This window comes from Carlito syrichta, unplaced genomic scaffold, assembly GCF_000164805.1.
Source record: "Carlito syrichta isolate Samal-C Ts95f unplaced genomic scaffold, Tarsius_syrichta-2.0.1 Scaffold308142, whole genome shotgun sequence".
Taxonomy (NCBI): domain Eukaryota; kingdom Metazoa; phylum Chordata; class Mammalia; order Primates; family Tarsiidae; genus Carlito; species Carlito syrichta.
The window spans coordinates 720,981-741,135 of NW_007252238.1; the positions used below are offsets into that span (position 1 = coordinate 720,981).

General features: G+C 40.0%; 1 protein-coding gene across 3 annotated transcripts in view; it reads left to right on the forward strand.

The window, feature by feature from the left end:
- ARHGAP10 (Rho GTPase activating protein 10) overlaps positions 1-20,155 on the forward strand; it is a 345,093-nt gene that overhangs the window by 197,366 nt on the left and 127,572 nt on the right. For 2 of the 3 annotated variants that reach the window (XM_008065053.2, XM_008065054.2), the window contains exons 14-15: positions 11,124-11,198; positions 18,525-18,612. In XM_008065053.2, the coding sequence (XP_008063244.1) occupies positions 11,124-11,198; positions 18,525-18,612 (163 nt within the window). The remainder of the gene's footprint in view (positions 1-11,123; positions 11,199-18,524; positions 18,613-20,155) is intronic. The other variant, XM_008065055.2, reaches the window with a different exon arrangement.

Below are 20,155 nucleotides of genomic sequence, written 5' to 3' on the forward strand. Positions count from 1 at the left end.
TATTGGTCACAATACAGAAATGGAGGCCAGCATGCAGGGGAAAGCCATGCCTGGAGGAAGGGGGATGCAAATTCATTGTTGACAGATAGCAACTGTCTGGAATGCTTTTTCTTTTCTTTTTTATTTGAGTTGGAGTCTCACTCTGTCTCCCAGAATGGAGTGCAGTGGCATACTCACAGCCAGTCCAGCGTCAATCTGCTGGGCTCTGGCGGTCCTTCAGCCTCAGCCTTCCGAGTAGCCGGAACTACAGGCATGTGCTACCACGCCCGGCTAATTTTTTGATTTATTGTAGAGATGAGGTCTCACCATGTTGCCCAGGCTGGTTTTGAACCCACGGGCTCAGGCAATCCACTCGTTTTGGCTTCCCCAAAGTGCTGGAATTATAGGCTGAGCCACTGAGCCCAGCCTGGAATGTGTTCTTTTCTATCTGCTGCCCAAATAATCATCATCCAGGAAAAGGAATTGCAAATGTTACTGGGTAGCAGGAATTTTATATTCCCCATGAGTCATGCTTATTAAATAAATGTTGATTGTCTTCCCAGTGTGTGCTCTATTTCATAAGCATGGGCTGTAGACTAAATGCCTTGGTTAGGGTGACTTTTATATGTATTGTGCCTAGCTATTGTGAAATTAATTTTGAGTTTTGTGCTACAGTTAAAACTTTGGATGATTGCTTGGTTTGTGAAGTCCATGCACATGCTTCATAAGCATTATATTCTTTAATTTACACAAGAACCCCATTCCATCATAAACCCCTTCTTTCAGATAAGAGGTGAAGCACAGAGAGGTTGAGTAACTACTTGTTGGCTCTCACAGCTAGGAGTTAGTTGGTAGAGTTGGACGTTTCCATGATATCAGTAACCTTCACTTGTAATAATTTATATCTTGTAATCGTAATAAATTTATATTTTGAAGATATGCTTTTTATTTTCTTAATGAGGGTACCAGGTTCTAGAAATGACAAAATGTTATTTAGTACCATCTTGAACTTCTCATCTTTATACACTTATTGTTCATTTTCTGTCTCAATCCTTAGAAATTAGTTCTTACCTTGGTCCTTGCAGTATTTAATGTATTGTAAGTTTTAAAAGCAATGCATTCTTCTCCCAAAGCTTTTAGCATTATGTAAATACAATATTTCAAATTCATGATGGTAAGTGTGTCCCTTTGATGGAGCAGAGAGCATCATTTTTGGTTCTGTCTGCTTATGTTTAAAACCCATTGAGTATAAGCACACTTTTATTTTTTTTTGAGTTGGAGTCTCATTCTGTCACCCAGAGTGGAGTGTAATGGCCGCTCCCAGCCACCGCAGCCTCGACCTGCTGGGCTCCAGAGATCCTTCTGCCTCAGCCTTCCAAGTAGCCAGAACTACAAGCACGTGCTACCACATCCAGCTAATTTTTTATTTATTATAGAGATGAGGTCTCGCCAAGTTGCCCTGGTGGGTCTCGAACCCATGGGCTCAGACAATCCTCTTGTCTCGGCCTCCCAAAGTGCTGGGATTATAGGCTGAGCCACCGAGCCTGGCCTCACACATTTTTTTATAGTACCATAAAATGTTATGAATTGTTGAGTATCTTGGCAGGGTATTTTGTGTATGAACCTGTTGTTTATTTTTACGTAACCCAGTGCTGCAGATAGTCTGAAAAGTGTTTACTGTACTCAGACATTTAAACAAAGTATTTACTGAGGCTTAGTTCTAAATATATGTAAGAAACACATTATCACATTTTTGTAATGCACCTATGACCTAAAACAATATTCATGAGTTCCTTCATGAATGAGTCTCTTTTTCTTTCTTTGAGTTACCATTAGAATATATCATTCTTAGCCCTGTTGCTGGGTATTTTCTTACAGATTTTTCTAATTATTCCATGAATAGTGCATTTTTCCTTTTATTTTCAAGATTCTTTCAAGATGAGCTAGTATTTATAATGATATGTCAAATATGTGTGATTATATGATTATTTAAATGATTAATATTTATATATGCTTAAGACCATGTATGTGTTCATTATATAACCCATAGAGGAATTTATCTTTACAGTGCTGGAGGGATTTGCCATCCTATGTTAGTATTTGTGCATGCACGTGTTTATATTTGCACATGTTCCTCATTACTAATGAAATGTTGCAGACTTGTGTTGTAAATCCTGAGGTTATCAATATGAACATTAATGACATTTCACCCTTGTTGTCAACACGCACAAGCACAAATACATGATTCGGTCACTCCACAAATGTTAAGTAACTTGGTTGATGCCAGGCCCTCTGTTGGTTGCTGGATGAGAGCTGTATGTTAGCTGATGGACCCATGGAATTTGACAATGTATTTCTGAGGAATCTTGCAGCTGCAAAATCCTTTTGAATCATTCTGTGTCTGCCACCATCAGAAGTGTTTGTCTTCCACTTTGAGCCCTTCTCCTTCATGTGGTTATTTTTTTCTGTCTCGTATTTGCCTTTCATATTTCCTTTACTAGTTAATCACCAATTTATTCATTGTTTATTCATTTCAGTTCATTAGTTTTTTTCAGTTTACTTGTTAAATGCATACCATGGGCCAAGGATCAGGTGAAGTTTAAGAATATTGAGCTGGCTGGGTGCAGTGGCTGAAGCTTATAATCCCAGCCCTTTGGGAGGGCGAGGTGAGAGGATTGCCTGAGCCCAGGGTTTCGAGACCAGCCTGGGCAACTAGGTGAGACCTCGTCTCTACAGTATATCAAAAAATTAGCTGGGCATGGTAGCGCACGCATGGTAGCGCACGCCTGTAGTTCCAGCTGCTTGGAAGGTTGAGGTGGAAGGATTGCCGGATCGCAGTGGGTTGATGCTGGTGTGGCCGTGAGCATGCCACTGCTCTCCAGCCTGGGTGACAGAGCAAGACTCTGACTGAAAAAAAAAAAAAAAAAAAATAATGAGCTTTCAGGTATATAGGTATTGCTTCTGAAGCCAAAAAGAAAGAGAAGAAAAAGGACTTAATGCTGTAGTTGGTTTCAAGTGACTCTTTTAATTATCTTTTTAAATCTTACTCTGTCTTCACTTTATTCTACCTCAGTGCTTAAAATGTGGTAAGTATTCAGTTCAGTAATTCTTGTGAAATTAACAGGAAATTAAATATTACATAAATTCTAACCTATCTTCTCGTTTACCTCCAATTATTCTTCCCTTTCATTATTCTTCTCCTTATTTACCTTTTCTTTTCCTTTTTTTTTTTGAGTTGGAGTCTCACTTTGTCGCCCAGACTGGAGTGCGGTGGCCGCTCCCGGCCACCACAACCTTGACCTGCTGTTCTCCAGCGATCCTTCCGCCTCAGCCTTCCAAGTAGCTGGAACTAATACGCACGGCTGATTTTTGATTTTATTGTAGAGATGAGGTCTCACCTGCCCAGTCGGGTCTCGAACCCGCAGGCTCAGGCAATCCACTCACCTCAGCCTCCCAAAGGCGGGGGATTACAGGCTGAGCCACCGAGCCCGGCTTCCTTTTCCTTTTTATTTTTATTTTTTGTAGAGACATGGTCTCGACATGTTGCCCAGGCTGGTCTCGAACCCCTGGCTCAGGTAGTCCTCTTGCCTCTGCCTCCCAAGGTGCTGGGATTACAGGCGTGAGCCACTGTGCCCAGCCATCTTTCCTATTTTTTAAAACATTGCCTGTGCTTTCTCTTCTGCTTCCTTTATTCTAAATGCCACTTTATGTTTTCTTCTTATTCACCATTCATTTGCCAATTGCAGGAACTCCAGCCTTTGCTTTTCCCTCTTGTTCAACTGAATTTATCAGCCCTCTTTTAAGTTTTATTTTCCTTTTGCGTCTAGTTCTTTCATCCCAGAGGACCTTCTTTTCCCACTTGCTTCTCCAGCTCCGTGTTCAGTGGTTCCACATAGGTGTTTTCTGAAGCTGGATAGACTCTGCCCCTGATAACATCATTTGGGTTCTAGAGGAAAACACTTGGCAGAGACGAGGATGAACCATGACTGGTTCTCCCCTTTTGACCCTCTCCTCAAGGAAGATGTGGGTAGAGCTGTTTGACAGCATTGTGGGAGATTGGAGGAGACAGATGGTAGGAAGCTAGACACATTTGATTTCACCTTATCCATTTTTCCCAGGGACAGCTGTCATCAGCTGCTCATCACTGTAATGGTGTGCAACTTAACATTTTCTCTGCTAATGACCAGAACTAATCTCAGTCTCACTTATTAAAAGAAAAAAAAAATCTTTGGGCCTGTAAATGCTTTGACCAGATCACACATTTTTTGTTAAAAGTTAGAAAGTATTAATGTTATCAGTGAGCATTTAGATTCTGAAAAGTTACAATAATTTGGATATTTTAACTTCAATTTTTCAGTTTTGAATTGTGATGTCCATTTTGGCCCAAGTCTAATCTACAGTTCTAAATTAATTTCACATCAGAGCAACCTAGTTATACCTATCCTGTGCCCAACTATAATAATAGCAAGATACTCTAAAAGCTATTAAAACCAAAACATAAGGTTGACATAGTATCTTTCCAGATAATATCTCCATGTACTTAGGGAGAGAAGGTATCTCACAGGTTCACAGGTCTTTATCTGAGAATTCTGAGACTGGATGTGTTTTGGAATTTAGATTTTCTAAAAAAATTTTAAAAGGTAATATGGGGTATATACTGGATAGTATGTCACATCTCCAAATAGGTGGAAATTACTTTTAATATGGTATTAATTCACACTGAGTGGAGAAAATACTTAAATGACCTGATGTCATATCATGCATTTATAGCTTTTCAGTTGTAGAATTTCCTTTTGCTTTTTAAAAATTATTTTAGTCTGTTAATTTTTTTCAGTAAATTTTTGAATTGATTCTCTGTCTTGAAGTTCATTGAGAAGAAAGCTATTTTGAATTCTTTGTCTGAGAGATCACACATCTCCATCACTTTAGGGTCAGTCTCTGGTGTCTTATATTTCCCTGAATGTTCTTGTAAAATTATTTTTTAGAGATAGAGTCTCACTATTTGCCCAGACTGGAGTGCAGATTCTATTCACAGGTGTAGTCATGTCATATTATATCCTCACATTCTTGGGCTCAAGTGATCCTCCTGTCTCAGCTTCTCAAGTGGGTGGGACTGTAGGCACTCATGCTGCACCAGTCCTTGAATGTTTTTGATGCTTTTGTATGTGTGGCATGTCTGCATGTTGAGGGACTATGTTATTTGTTTTTTGAGGTCTACTGCCGAAGCTGGAGTGCGGTGACATAATCATGGCTCACTGCAGCCTCAAACTCCTGTGCTCAAGGGATCCTCTCACCTCAGCCTCTTGAGTAGCAGGGACTACAGCATGCCACCATGCCCAGTTAATTTTTTGATTTTTTTTTTGTTTTTGGGGGGTAGAGATGAGGTCTTGCTATGTTACCGAGGCTGGTCTTGAACTCCTTGGCTCAAGTGATCCTCCCACCTTGACCTACCAAGTGCTGGGATTACAGGTGTCAGCCACTGGGCCTGGCCTGGATTAGGTATTTATTTTCATCTTCACAGTTAGGCTTTGTGCCTGTCCTTCAGAGGGCCTTTCAGGGATTCTAAGCAGACTGACTATTGTTCCCTGAGACTGTGACCATGACCACTGCAGCTGTCTCAGCACTAGAGGATGCTCTAAACCCAGACTTGCCATGAGTCTCTCCAAGGACTCTGAGGTTGACATAGCTTTCTGGCCTAGATGGGCCTAAGGAAGACCCAAGAAAGTTATGGGGGCTGTGTGGGAATGCTGGCCAGAGATCTGAGTGTGGAAAACTGTTCCAGTAGCCCAATGGATGTGTCTCCCAGCAGGCCTCTGCATGGGTGGGATGGAATTCCAACCGTTGCAAGACGGGCTGAAGTTGAGACTGGGCCCTTTTGGTCTCTGCTGTGGAGCAGAGGCTAGAGAGACTTGACTTGTTGAGTGCTTGTTTCCTAGTAGGTCTCAGCTCAGATGGGATGGTTTCCTAATTTCAGTGGGAGTGGCTAGAACTGAGACTGATTCTCTTTGGAGTCTGCTGTGAGATGGATGTTGGCAAGCCTATCAGGGAAGCTTAGACTCCCAGGCTGCAAGATACAGGCGAGTCTCCCTCTGGGTCCTTGTGTAAGCAGCCCTGAACTGGGAGTATGTCTGAGGGAGTCTGGAGCCTCGCCACTGAGCGGACAACTTCTGAGACTGAGATCGGTGGGCAAACGAACCTTTCTGCTAAGGCACCAGTGTGTGCGATTCCCTCTGAACCCTTTGGCAGTTAGTTCTGGTTGCAGGCTCAAGACCAAAGGAGGCTGTAGCCAAGCTCTTTGAGGGACTGGGCCATCTTTAGGCTTGAACCCAGGAGCAAGCTTGTCAGATCAGCCATCTCAAAATGACTGTCCAAGGTCTCGGGCTCCATCTGGGTTTTATAAAATTTTTCTGAATCCTCAGATTCCAATGGAGAGACTTTGACCGTGGATAGGTACAGAGTTCTTGTTGTGAGGGGATATGAATGGGTTACCTTCTGCTTCACCATCTTGGTGGTGTCACTTCTCTATCCCATTCAGACTTTTTATTCTTTTGAGTTGGAGTCTCACTCTGTCACCCATGCTGGAGTACAGTGGGACTATCATGGTTCACTGCAGCCTTGACCGCCTAGGCTCAGGCAGTCCTTCCACCTAAGCCTCCTGAGTAGCTAGGACTATAGGCCTACACCACCATGCCTGACTAATTTCTTTGTAGAGACAAGGTCTCACTATGTTGCCCAGGCTGATCTTGAACTCCTGGGCTCAAGCAATTGTTGCACCTTGGCCTCCCAAAGTGCTGGGATTATAGGCATAAGCCACCATCCCCAGCCCTATTTAGACTTTTGATTTGGGGGATTGTGACCAAGAGATTGTGGATTTGTTTTAAAATGTAATTAAGTGTTAAATTAAAAGGAATTAATTATGCATTATGTTCAGAAGAAGGGAATATCACTGAGGGCTGGTTTCAGAAAGGGGATTTTTGTCTGGTTTTAAAGGTTCAGATAGGACTTTATTTTACTCATTGTTGAATCTGGGGCAACCAGAATAGCATCTGGCATGTATTTGACGAGTAGATGTATGACAGATGAGTAGATCTGTGAAGAGAAAGAGCATTTCTGCTGGGAAACTTCAGACTAGATATAGTCATGGAGGATGGAATGACCTCACTTGTTTGTAGGTAGTGGTTAGCATTCTACTGTGATTAAGGCAAATCTTCGGCAGTAACTGTGGATAGATTAGGTGGGGCCGGTGATGGATGTCTGTGTGTGTGTGTGTGTGTGTGTGTGTGTGTGTGTGTGTGTGTGTGTGTCTTGCACACTTGTTGAGTCTGATGGATGTAGGCGTGATCTGATGGCTCACTCTTCAACGGGATACAAAGGTCCTTAGGTCATGAAAATGGTATGAAAAATAAAAAGTGAGAGGGGAAAAAAGAAACTGGTTTGGAAGGCTGAGGCAGAAGGATCATCGGAGCCCAGCAGGGGTGGCCGTGAGTGTGCCACTGTACTCCAGCCTGGGTGACAGAGTGAGACTCCAACTCAAAAAAAAACAAACAACACCTGATGTTCGTGATGGGTTATAGTTGTGTGTTTCTTTGCAGAGATTTCTTAATAAATGTGTGTACATGAAATTCAAGAGACAAAGATTTGTCTGAAGTTTGAAAAAAGAGTGGACACTGATCTGTGGAAATTGGAAAGTGACAGGGAAGAAGTCAGATAATTTCAACATTTCTAATATTTGGTGATTAGAAATTGTGATCCCTTTGTCTGAAAGAGAAAAATTTGGAAGAGAAACTGGAAAGAACTTGACAAACCCACTAATATGCCTTGGCATATGGGTTGTCTGTAGTCTTAAAACATTTGATATTTGATATCTTCTGTATGCACATGTATGTGTTCACAGATACAAAGTGGGTTCTAGTTCTCATTTAGTCTTCAGCCATGGAGAACAGTGTAACAAGAAATAAAAAAATCTGACAAGGCATGCTATTTCCAAGGTGCTTTTGTATGTGGCTTATTTAAATTTCATTTTAAAAAGTGAAAACTGTGTTGAGTAGCTTTAATTCCCCCTTGCACTTCTCATTATGCATTAGCAATTAACTCTACTTCTCTCAGGTTGATGAATTTGAACTTGATCAATTATCTGATAGTAAGTATTAGCACAGAGTGATAATTACTGCCAAAGTAACATTCTTATTTCATCTCTCCACATAATTCAGGCACTTTTCACAGAGGCATGTTTGTTTCAGTGCAGAGTATGACTTGCTCTTTTGGCTTCTGGCACTGAGGTCAAACTACTTTAAGTTCCTTAAATAGAGTAGTATTGAAAAAAATACTCCGGTATTTTAAATGATGTGGACATGCCCTTCTAGCTTCTAAAAGAAGGAAGGACTTAGGCTCAATCTTTTCTGCTGTAACAGACTCAAAGTTCTCTGATTTTTAAAAATTTCTTCTTTTCTGACCTGTCCTGTTGGGGTCTCACTCTGTCACCCAGGCTGAAGTGTAGTGGTGCAAGTCACAGGCTTAACCTCCTGGACTTGGGTGATCCTTCCGCCTCAGCCTTCTGAGTAGCTAGCTGGGGCTACAGGTGTATGCCACCGTGCCTGGCTATTTTCTATTTTTTGAAGAGACGATATCTCGCCATGTTGCCCAGGCAACATGGTCTCTAACTCCTGGGCTCAAGCGGTTCTCTCGCCTCAGCTTCCCTAAGTGCTGGGATTGCAGGTGTGAGCTGTCATGCCTGGCCTTGATTTTTGGCAACTTCTTTTTCTTCTTTTCAACTCCAGGCAGGGCTCAGCTGCTTCTTTCTCCTCTTGTGTGGTCGGTGGGCATCCTCTTTAGGAAGGTGCATCTCTGCTGCTGTGATTCTGTAGCATTCTGGATAGACTTGAACCACTGAAGGGCCGGCCTTGCCCTTCTGGTCCTTGGCGTTCAAATAAGAATTGAGAGAGAAAGTGTATTAGTCTCCTAGGGCTTCCATAACAAGGTATCACAGAGTTAATTAATTTTCTCACAATTCTTGGGACTACAAGTCTAATATTAAGCTATCGGCAGGGTTCATATCCTCTGAGACCTCTCTCTCGCCTATGGGTGGCTCTTTTCTCCCTGTGTCTTTACATGGTCTTCCCTCTGTACAGGTCCGTAATTCCTTCTTCTTCTTTTCTTTTTTTTTTTTTTTTTTTGAGTTGGAGTCTTACTCTGTGGCCCAGGCTGGAGTGCAGTGGCATGCTCACAGCCACCGCAGACTAGACTGCTGGACTCAGGCGATCCTTCCACCATGGCCTTCTAAGTAGCTGAAACTACAGGCAAGCGCTACCACACCCAGCTAATTTTTTGATTTATTGTAGAGACCAGGTCTTGCCAAGTTGCTCAGGCTGGTCTCAAACCCCTGGACTCAGGCAGTCCCTTCACCTGGGTCTCCCAAAGTGCTGGAATTATAGGCTTGAACCACCATGTCCAGCCTGCAATCCATTCTTATAAGGTCATGGGTTGTATTAGGTTAGAGTCAACCTTGACGACCTCATTTTAACTTAATTACCTTTTTTAAAGACCCGTTTCTACATACAGTCACATTCTGAGGAACCGAGGATTAGAACTTCAACATGTGAATTTTAGGGGGACACAATTCAGCCCACAGCAGAAAGAAAAATAGGACATTCACAGAACTTAAAAAAATGAACAAGGAGGAATAAACAAAAGGCAAAAAAACAGAAAAAGAAGGAAAAAAAATTACTGATTTTGGCAATGAATAATGAATGTTTTTGCATGTATGCCATGAGTTTCGATCCACAGAACATGTGTCAGTAACATCTCACTTCCCTCCCAGCATGACACAGGATATAGTAGGCAGGTCTTGATCTCAGAGGCAGCATCGAGACTCAAAGAGGTTTCCTGTCTTGCTTGTGAGTCAGGACTGAGTTGTGACTTGAATCCAGTTCTTTTGACTCTGACTAGTATTCTTTTCATTACTCCAAGCAGGGAGGTGCAAAGAAAATGAACCCCCTTGGGCAAATTCCTTGGCCTTTTTGATGTTGTTATTTTGTTTTGGAAACTTTGGGGATGAGAGGCATCATCTCCTTGTCAGCCGGTTGTGTTCTTGTTAGTTTTAACATTCGTAGTGCAGAAAATAAACACACAGGCGGAAAGCTGCAACTCTTTTGAGAAGTAAATATAAGTCACATTTCTGGGACGTCATTATCATGAACATTTTCTAGCATAAAAAAATAGAGAGATTGGTACAATGAACTACTATATTCTTCTTACCCAGATTCAGTCATCATTGAGATTTTGCTTAGTTGCTTCATCTATCCCTTTCTCCCTCTTAAAGCAAATCTAAGGTTACTTTCACCCTTTTCAGGATCCAACTTTAAAAAGAAATGGACATTTTTTTAATATACCCTTTATGCCACTCAAGAGTTTTCTGATTGCTTCAAAGTGACTATTGCCATTGGTTTATTCAGATCAGAATCCAAATAAGGACATTTGTTCAGCATATTAAGTTACGATTGACAATACATTTTTGTGCCTTTATTTGTCTCTTGTGCTTAGGGACACTTTGATTTCAGGTCTCTTCCGAGAAAGAGAAGATGTATTGATGGGGTTCATTTTGCTATATAGTTCTTGGTGATATTTTTTTGAAGTTTCAGAGCTCCTCACTGGACAGGGCATGTAATAACTCTTCTTTTAAAAAGTACAGTTTTGTTTTAGTTTTGAATGAATTTCCATGGTCTTCAAGAATCATCCAAACAATGATTTCTTTCTATGTACTAATCATCACCATATTTTTAAAAGGCAAAACCTTTTCGAGAAAAATGTAAGCAACAAGTAAACACAATAAACATAAAAGTTTTAATCCATCTTTACAAATTGCATTGGCATACATTTCAATGTATCCATGGTTCTTAACAAGCTTATTAACACTGACATTTTGGTCCACATTGAACATTGTTTTGTGAGATTATTTTCCCACCAGCTCACAAATGCAAAGCTGGGAAAACAAGTTGTTAAACATTTGCTTTTGTCAAAAGTTATTTTTACAGTTTACAGGAATGCTGCTAATGCCAGTTAGCAAAGATTCTGAATGCAACTGTTTGATGATGTCTTTTAAAATGTGGTATTCTTGTAATTTGCTAACATTTTGTTTCTTCCAATAGGTATAAATGACCAAGGATTATACAGAGTTGTGGGGGTGAGTTCAAAGGTCCAGAGACTTCTGAGTATGTTGATGGGTATGCCTCTTTTCTAATCATTTTTCCAAATATTTGTATATGTATATTGACTTAACAACTTGATATTTCATAGTAACGTAGAGAATACTTTCGACTCCATTTGTCTACTGTCTAGATGAGTTTTCTCCTGAGCAGAGAAAATTGACTCAGGGAAGTAGATTGGTATTTACATTGGCACAGGTGATCTGTTATCTCTTTACTTATTAAGAAATGAAAGAAAAAAAAAAAAGAATACACCTCTTGGTTGGGTGTCCTCCTGTGCTTGGTTCCCACAGGAAAATGGCAGTTAGGTCACTACGATTTGCGTGACTTCCAAATTGCCTGTCCGGAATTGTGACAGTACATTTGGTTGGACAAGACCAGTGGGACTCGCTCATTTTTCTGGAGTTTCCAAAACTGTCATTTGACAGCGAAAGTCTGATGCTCAGGGATTCATTGGTATTCACAGAGGCTTGTTTGTAGTTCACACCAGGCTCTCCTCCAGAACCATGCATGCTCCATCTGTGCTGATAACATAGTGTTCTTTGGCATCGCAGACTAGAGGAAGCCAGAAAGTGAATTCATTTCATTACCCCAGACATTATGTGAATGACAAAGCGCTTTTACATGACGCGCTGTTGTCAGTTCATGGTCACCTGTAAGACACTCAACTTACCCCACACCCCCAAACAGGCCTCTTGAGTGATGATATCTCATCAGGCTTGAGGGCCTGTGTATCAAACCAGTCTGCCATTATGATCTTGCTACATATTAATGTATGTGATATCTCATTTTAATTAATCAATATTAACAATGCTCTCTGGTATGCTGCGAATGCGTCCAAACCTGTCTGCGTCTTCAAGCATTGTAGCAAAGGCTACAATGGAATTTTTAGAAGCATAAACCAAAATGAGTAAAATCAACCAACATATTAGGGGTAGGATTGCTTGTTTGGCTGGATTTGAATTAAGGATTTAATAAGTTACAACCTTTTTTTAGCTATTAACCACAGGAAAAAATGCCCATCATCAATTGGAGGGCCTTATTAGAATACATTCGCTTTCATGAGCTATTTTCATTTTCTGCCTCTCTGGTTTAACTTGGGTGTGCAATTTTGGCAGTCACATTTTCCTTTTTACCATTAGTGGTCTCCAAATTAAATAGACTCAGGTTGCCAGTGGTTCAGTAGCAGCTGGAAGAGCTTAATGGGACTATAGCATCTGCTTTTACTTAATTTTAAAATTAGAAACACTTCTTTCATTTCCAAGATGGTGTTCTGATGATGAGAACTGGAAGAGCGTACTGGTACCAGAATGGGAAATTTTGGCAGAAAGGCACATTTTGTTGGTAAATTGGCCATAAGGATCCTGGCATTATTTTTATTATCTTCTCGCTCCTGTTCAAGGAAAGTTTGAACAGGGGTATTTCTGTGGTCACCCTGAAGTGTTAAACTGTCTCAAAATTTGTTCTTAACCTCATAAAATTCTACACATACTACGTTGCTGAATTCAGGGTGGTAGTTTCTGCTACTCATACTAAATGTCCCAAGACAGTCCTTAACTTACAAGGTGTTTTTAAATATCTAAACCCTTAAAAAATTCATGACCTGGAAAACTGTTTTTGCCTTTTGTGAGCTTTAGAGTAGAGAAGTCCTGGATGTAAACGTGATACAAACGCATTCTAGTTGCTGGCAACAGAAATGCTATATCTTTAGAAATGTCATTCAAAAAGCAGAGGAAAGTTAGAGAATTCATGGGAGACAAAGATATTGACCTGTTATTTAATCATTAGGCAATTTATTAAAGAGGACTACATAATATAATTTTGTTTTAAGCAATCTATAAATAATCCCTAGTATGAATTTAAGATTGTCAGTCAAAAACTTTGGATTTTCAGTAGTGTTAATACCATTTTCTTGTTACTTTGTTACCAACACAAACCTTAGTCCTTGACAAAATAGAGTCACTCACTATTAGCAGATTAATTTAAGATTTCCTTAAGGCTTTTCTTTTCTTTTATCCTGAATGAGTGTTCAAATGGAAATAATTTGATACTTCTTCCAAAAGCAAAAGAATTTTAGTGTTTTGAATAGTCACATCACACAATCCCATTAGATGCTCTTTTTCTCCCAATTTTTCCCACCTCTCTTTGACATTTCAAGGCTATATAAATATCCTGAAGAGAAAAAAAATTGGGTGGGTCTGCCAAATTTTTAACTGCTTTTTAAAACCAATCGATATTTAATTATTATTCCTGCAGGTAATATGTTTATTTCAAATCTGAATTTTTTTCAAAACACATTTTGTTTGTGGTGGATTTTTCTTCATAGGAATGGAAAATAATTTAATTTTTAAGTATCTAGAAAAAATTTTCAAGCAATTTAATTTATTTTATTTTTATTTTTAGACAGGGTCTTGCTCTGTCACCTAGCCTGGAGGCAGTGGCCCTGTGGCAGCTCACTGTAACCTCAAAGTCCTGTGCTTAAGTAATCCTCCCATCTCAGCCTCCCATATAACTGGGACTACAGGCATGCACTACTACACCAGGCGAATTTTTGTATTTTTTGTAGAGACAGGATCTCACTTTGTTGCTCAGGCTGGTGTCAGACTTCTGGCCTCAAGCAGTCCTCCCACCTCAGCCTCCCAGAGTGCTGGGATTACAGACATGAGCCACCCACCCGGCCCTCATTTGATATTTTTGGGGGAAAGCTGTCATTTACTTTACTTGATTCTCTTTAGTCCCAGAGAGCTAATTATTTGCTTTGGAGTTTTTTTGTTATTGTCATTTTTACATAGACTGTCGTGTATCGCTTGTTAAAATGTTTTAAGTGTTCTTTAAATATTCATATGTGTAAGTTTGTAATGATTTCTAAAGAAAGGGTATGTATGCTTAATCTCTCGCATGTTGTTTCACTTGTCTTCTTTTTCTGGTGTGTCTTTTTCCCTTCATATTTAATATGTAGAGAAAAATGTTTCTCTCCATTATTTTCCTTTTCTCCTTTCTTCTTCTCCCTCTTCTTCTTCTCCTCTCCCTCCACCTCCCTTTCCTCTTCCTCCTCTTCTACTCTTTTTTTATTCCTCCACTCCTTCCCCACCCTCCTCCTCCTCTCTCTTCACCCTCATTTCCTGCTAACACAAAATGGTAATGGAGTTTTTTTTTTTTTTTTTTAATGGAGTTGACCATAGCAAGTTCTCTAAACTGAGAAGCTGCATATACTTCCCTGGGCCAGGTAGGAGAGTGGGCAGCTGGCTTCTTCCCCCGTGATGAGCAGTCTTCCACCCCTGGCAAAGAAGAGAACAGTCTGCTGGATTTCCAGCAGCCTCGGAGCTTTTTCCTTGTTCACCAAAAAGTGACCGAGGCAGGTCTCAATCAATAGAGGTTTCTTTAGCTGAGGTTGAGAATGTGCTCGGAAAAACACAAGTCACAGGAGCATCTGTGACCTGTGCTTTTTCCAAAGGGACTTTTGGAACTTCCGTATATAAGGGGAAAAGAACAAGCAGGAGGGAGAGAATGGAGGCAGGGCAGGCAGTGAGGTAATGCTTACTGTTCTTGTGAAACTCTGATCAGCTTCTGTAAATCTATGTTTTACACGAGAAAAAGGAAAGTCAAGGAAATAGTCACTTCTGTCTTCACTTCAGGGTAGGCGAAGGGATGATTTCTGGTCTTGTTCTTGTCCTGTCCTTGTGAAGATGAGCTGGTCATTGCCATTGTCAGGGTGAGATTCAACAGGACTCTGTTTTAGGGCTAGTTTATGGGGGGAGATGTATTCTGGAAGATTTAGAGGCTTCCTCGAATGTCCTTGTGAGCAATTTGTGAGCGAGACCTCTTGGGAGAGATACGGCCTTCTATTGTGGTGGGAATCTGGCTTATGGATGAGTCTGTGACACGAAGTTGTGAAATGACAGCTAAAGAAAGGCACGATTGGATGACTTACTTCCCAGGCTTCACTTTCCCTTTGGCATGGTGAGTTTGGGGTCCAGAGATTGTTTCCCTTCATGCCCTGGACCAAGCTCTTAAGTTGCCAAAAGAAAATGCCCACATGAACAACTGCCTTTCTTTCGCTGATAGGTCATTTTCCTTTTCTTCCCCTTTGCAGTCTCTAAGACAGGGTCACAGTGTGGTGAACGTTGATTTTCTTTGTTTGTTTGAAGTAGAAGATTGGAGCAGTTGGGGAAAGCAGGGAGAAATAGCAGACAAGGTGTCTTTGGGTGACTCATGGTTTGGTATTAAATGGGATGAGAATGTCAAAGAGCACTTCCAGCAGTTCATGGTAGATTAGAACTGCCATGAGCTAAGAGCTGTCATGTGTTCCTTCTTCCTCACTTTAGAACAAAACATCAGAGCAGAGGAAGAGGAAATTGTGAGAAGTGTGGTAGGAGCTTGTGTGGTCTGGTAGATTCAGTGGTTATTTCTAAATCTAATTTGCAAAAAAGGCTGGACGATTTTATTTATTTTTAGATGTAGAACCATAGAAAACAAGGAATAAAAATAATTTAGAAGAGTTTTACTTGAAAAATATTACCTTGTTTTCTTTGTTTATGGGACAGCTTTGGTGCATCGATTGGAGAAAAAAGAGTGAACTAATGTAGCTGAAAAATCTGGTTTTTAAATTTTAAAACATATTTTCAAAATTCATCCATTCACTTTGCGTTTGCAAGTCCTTTGAAATTGGGCCCAAGTCAGTGTTGAGGAAGGCGCTAGCAACTGCAGAAAATGGCGCTTTGCATTTAGGTTGGACTGCAGATTTTCAGTTTCAAAAAAAATGACCAGTGGTTATGTAAGGGTGAAACCTTCATCCAAAGGAAAAAAGATCAGCTCTTTGTGTCTGTGCTTGTTAGTTTAGATTTTTTAGTAAATCCATGAGGTGTTCCTCAGTCAGAAAGAAAGTAACATTTTTTTACCCTTTGTATGGTAGAACACATACTCTGAATGAACACTCTACTTGTATTTTTATGTTTGAATCCCCAATAAGTTATTAAATTCTGCCTAGTCCTCGTGCATTCTGATTCTAAAGGACTGCTAGGAATGATTGAGCTATTTGAAAATAGTGAAAATTTAAGAGAGGATTAGTAGTATAGACACTGTATAGTCATTTGCGTCTGATGTGACAGCTGCTTTTTATTCCATGAATTTAGAAGGATGGCTTATTTTTCCATAGAGAGAATGTGATTCTCAAAATACAGAATGATAATTTGGTAGGAAGCTGGAAATAAAAAGCTTCCTTTAGAAACCTCTTGGATTTTAAAAAGGTGATTTGCTGATAGTGAGTTGATTGAAAATGTTATCTGACTTGTATGTTAAAATGAGATTTAAATAATTGATTTAATGAGAGAGAGAATATTCAGTTACCGAAGTAATTGGTTGGCAAAGCCTTTAGAACAGAATTATTTAGTCCTAGTTATAAAGGATTGCACCTTTAATCAGGGTGCTTAATTTGATTTCTTGAATGTATCTGTGGCTTGTCTGACAAGCTCAGTAACAAATGAGTTCTGAATTGTAGGAACTGATCAAAATGTAATCAGTGTCAATTGCCATTGTTGTAGTTTATTGCATATTGCTGTCAGTTGCTGTAATCAAGCAATGTTGAAGTGCTTTAAAAAGTCTCCAGACCTTTGAGTAATTGACTTCATGTGCACGATATTATGACTGTGAAATAACCATGTCTTCCTGTTTTACTTGATCCTCAAAAAGTTTGAGACCAACATTGAGTTGTCATCCATCCTTTATCATGCCCAAGCCTACAACTTTTTAAGTGGCATGATGACTTAATGCGGTGGTTCCATCTTGACAGGCTTTTCTTTTAAGTGCTTTTAAAAAGGAAATACTAACAAGATGTTTCCTTCTCTGTGTAGACAAATACAGTGTAAGGGAGGGGAAAAAAAAGTCCTGAAACAACTAGGTTTTTTTGGTCTTAGTTGAGTTCTGGACTGAGGGAGAAACAATCTCTTCCATGAATCTCTGATGTTATCCTTTGCATAATAGGAGTGTAGAAAACAGGCAAGTTGTCATTCATGGCTCGATATTGTCCCCCATAACCCATTTACTGCTCCTCCCTTGGAGTGGGTGCCATCACTGATTGCTTATACTTTTTAGTGACTCAGCTAAAAAAAGTGAGTAATAACGTGCTACGTTTAATGATTTATGAACGTCTGGGTGTATTCTTCGTTTGCTTTGATGGTCTCAATAGTTTTGGGAGAGCATTAATGTTATCTTCACTGCAGATGAAAACCTAAGTTCAGATGGGTTGGAACTCACTCGCTTGGGGTGGTGTGTCTGGTCTAGGATGGTGCAGGCATTTAAGCTTGTCTTTGTAATACCAGTGCTGCACCCCTCCCTGCTTCCATGTCACAACTGAATGTACAGAGTTACAAGGTTCAAAGATGCCCCCATACTCAGAGCGTTTGCCCTTCCCACTATCCTTTCACTTTATTTCCACTAGGACTGACTTTTTCCTTTCCATATTTACTAACTCTTACAGCTCCATTCCTTTTGTGTGTGTGTGTGTGTGTGTGTGTGTGTGTGTGTGTGTGTGTGTGTGCATGTGCATGCCACATACCTTTTCTTTAGAGTGTACTGGCCATTTGAAAGTGTATTTGGAAGAAATTCATCATTACCACACTAGGACAAAGGAAACTAGTTTGATTTAGAATGGACATCAGGAGTGTTACACAGAGGCTTCCGATAAGTGTTTCCTGGATGAGTCTATACGCTGTAGTGTTCATGGGAAAAATTGCTGGTAAATGACTCTTTGAGATTATGTGTAGTCATGTTTCTGTTTTGGTTGATCACACATTAATCTCAGAAAGATAATACAATGAACACAAATATTGAAAGTGTGGGGCCACGTTCCTTGTTGGTGTGTTGCCATTCTGATAGTCATGTTGACATTCACGGTGCTGCCCTCAGTTTCCCCTGTCATAACACCGTGTAGGAGCAATAATGCCACCAGAAGCAAGTTAAACCATTGGCATCCAACTGAAAATACCACAGTCTCCAGGCCATGGCTACGGAGTAATACCATTAACGATGATGATGAGAATAGCCACCCATGACTTCAACTCATGGATGATGACATGCCCTACTTTGTCTAATTCTTCCACACTCCCCTCCCAACACTTATTCTTTTGCTTTGTTCTCTACTCTGGATTTTCTGAAGTGCTAGCAATGTCTAGTAATAGAATGTGGCTTACTGTATTTTGAAGAAATTGTATGTAATGTTTTTGTAGGAAACCACGGCTTAATTATGTGTGGTTTGCTCCTTTAAAAATCAAAGCTTTGTGAGCTAGTCAAAAGGGCCTTTGGGTGTTCATGGTTTTAATCATTTTCTCTTGTTTGCTTGCTCTCTAGATGCAAAAACGTGTAATGAAGTGGACCTGGAGAATTCTGTAGATTGGGAAGTGAAGACAATAACAAGCGCCCTGAAACAGTATTTGAGGTAAGCTGCTCTTGGCAATAGGAGGGAAGGATGGACTATTTGGATATGTAACATAAATAGATGCCGACACTGTACATAAATATCAATAGTTAATTTAAGCCTTACTAAAAAGGAGAGAATTTATGAGGTGTTTATCTGAGTGTCCCAGAAAGTAAGGTACATAGTAGATGAATATCAGTTTATTAAGTAAATCACAGTGGAACAGAAATTGGAATAGACTTGGGTTTTGAAATAGATATCTACCATGGATATGCATTTTAGGAATTAAACACTATGAAACAAGTGAATAGGGAGGGCGGGGCACAGGGGTTGTGCTGTTTTTTGGTCAAAAACTGCTGAACACTCAGTGTGCTGTGGGCAGGTTGTTCATGTAAATCACCCATCATGATGTGTTGAAAGAATCTCAAAAAAAAGTCACTGAAACTGAATGCAGCCTCTCACAACAACCCTAGCTGGTAGACTGATGCCGATGGGTTCCTAGAACACTTACCTAGCAGGGGAAACCTGTACTACCAAGGACCCACCCTCTAAAAGATAATTTTTTTGCATTCTCCCACCTCTTGTAAATTATAATTTAAATGATTTAAACTTAAAGGCTTGTGATAATACATGAACTCAGAGTTATTTGAAAATAAGTTTAGTTGATGAGATTTTAGATGAACTTAAGCTTTCCATCTATTGTGGAATATTTAGGGCTAGAATTAGAAGAGGGCTTAGCATTTTTATGAATCTTTATCCTTTTTTTCTATTTTCAAAAAGACACTTAATGATAAGCTTGGGATTAGATAAAGAACAAGTATACAGGGAGTGAAAAACAGTAAGTAAAAGAATGAAAAATATCACAACTATCATTTTCCTGATATGGTTCTTTTGGAGACTTGGATTTCTGTGTGGCAAATGGCGGGGCTCTCCTAGGATCGGGTCTTTCTAACCACACGTAGGGTTGTTTTTCAGTTCAAAATTTCTTGGATTTCCCATGAATACACTAGATTCAACTTATATTACATATTTTGTGCTTTTTAAAAAAATTATGAAAAATTTGAAACACATAAAAGCAGAGAGATTTGTGTGAGATCCAATTACCCTCTTTCTTGAGTTCTCAACATTCTAACCTTATTGATCCATCAGTCTCCCTTTCTGCCACTTCTTTTAGGTAATACTCTAAAGATTTTTCCAAAACTTATTACTATACCCGTAAATACTTGAGTATTTATCTCAAAAAAAGATAGACTTAGAAAAAGACAATCAGTATAATTACCATATACACCAAAGTTAATATCATCCAGTATGCTGTCCATGTTCAATCTTTACCCATCTTTTTTTTTTTTAAGTGATTTTATAGCTGAACTCGTTAACTCAGCCTGTAATCCCACGCCTTTGGGAGGCTGAGGTGAGTGGATTGCCTGAGCCCGTGGGTTCCAGACCCGCCTGGGCAGCAAGACCTCATCTCTACAGTAAATCGAAAAATCAGCTGGGCGTGGTAGCGCGCGCCTGTAGTTCCGGCTACTTGGAAGGCTGAGGCGGAAGGGATTGCCGGAGCCCA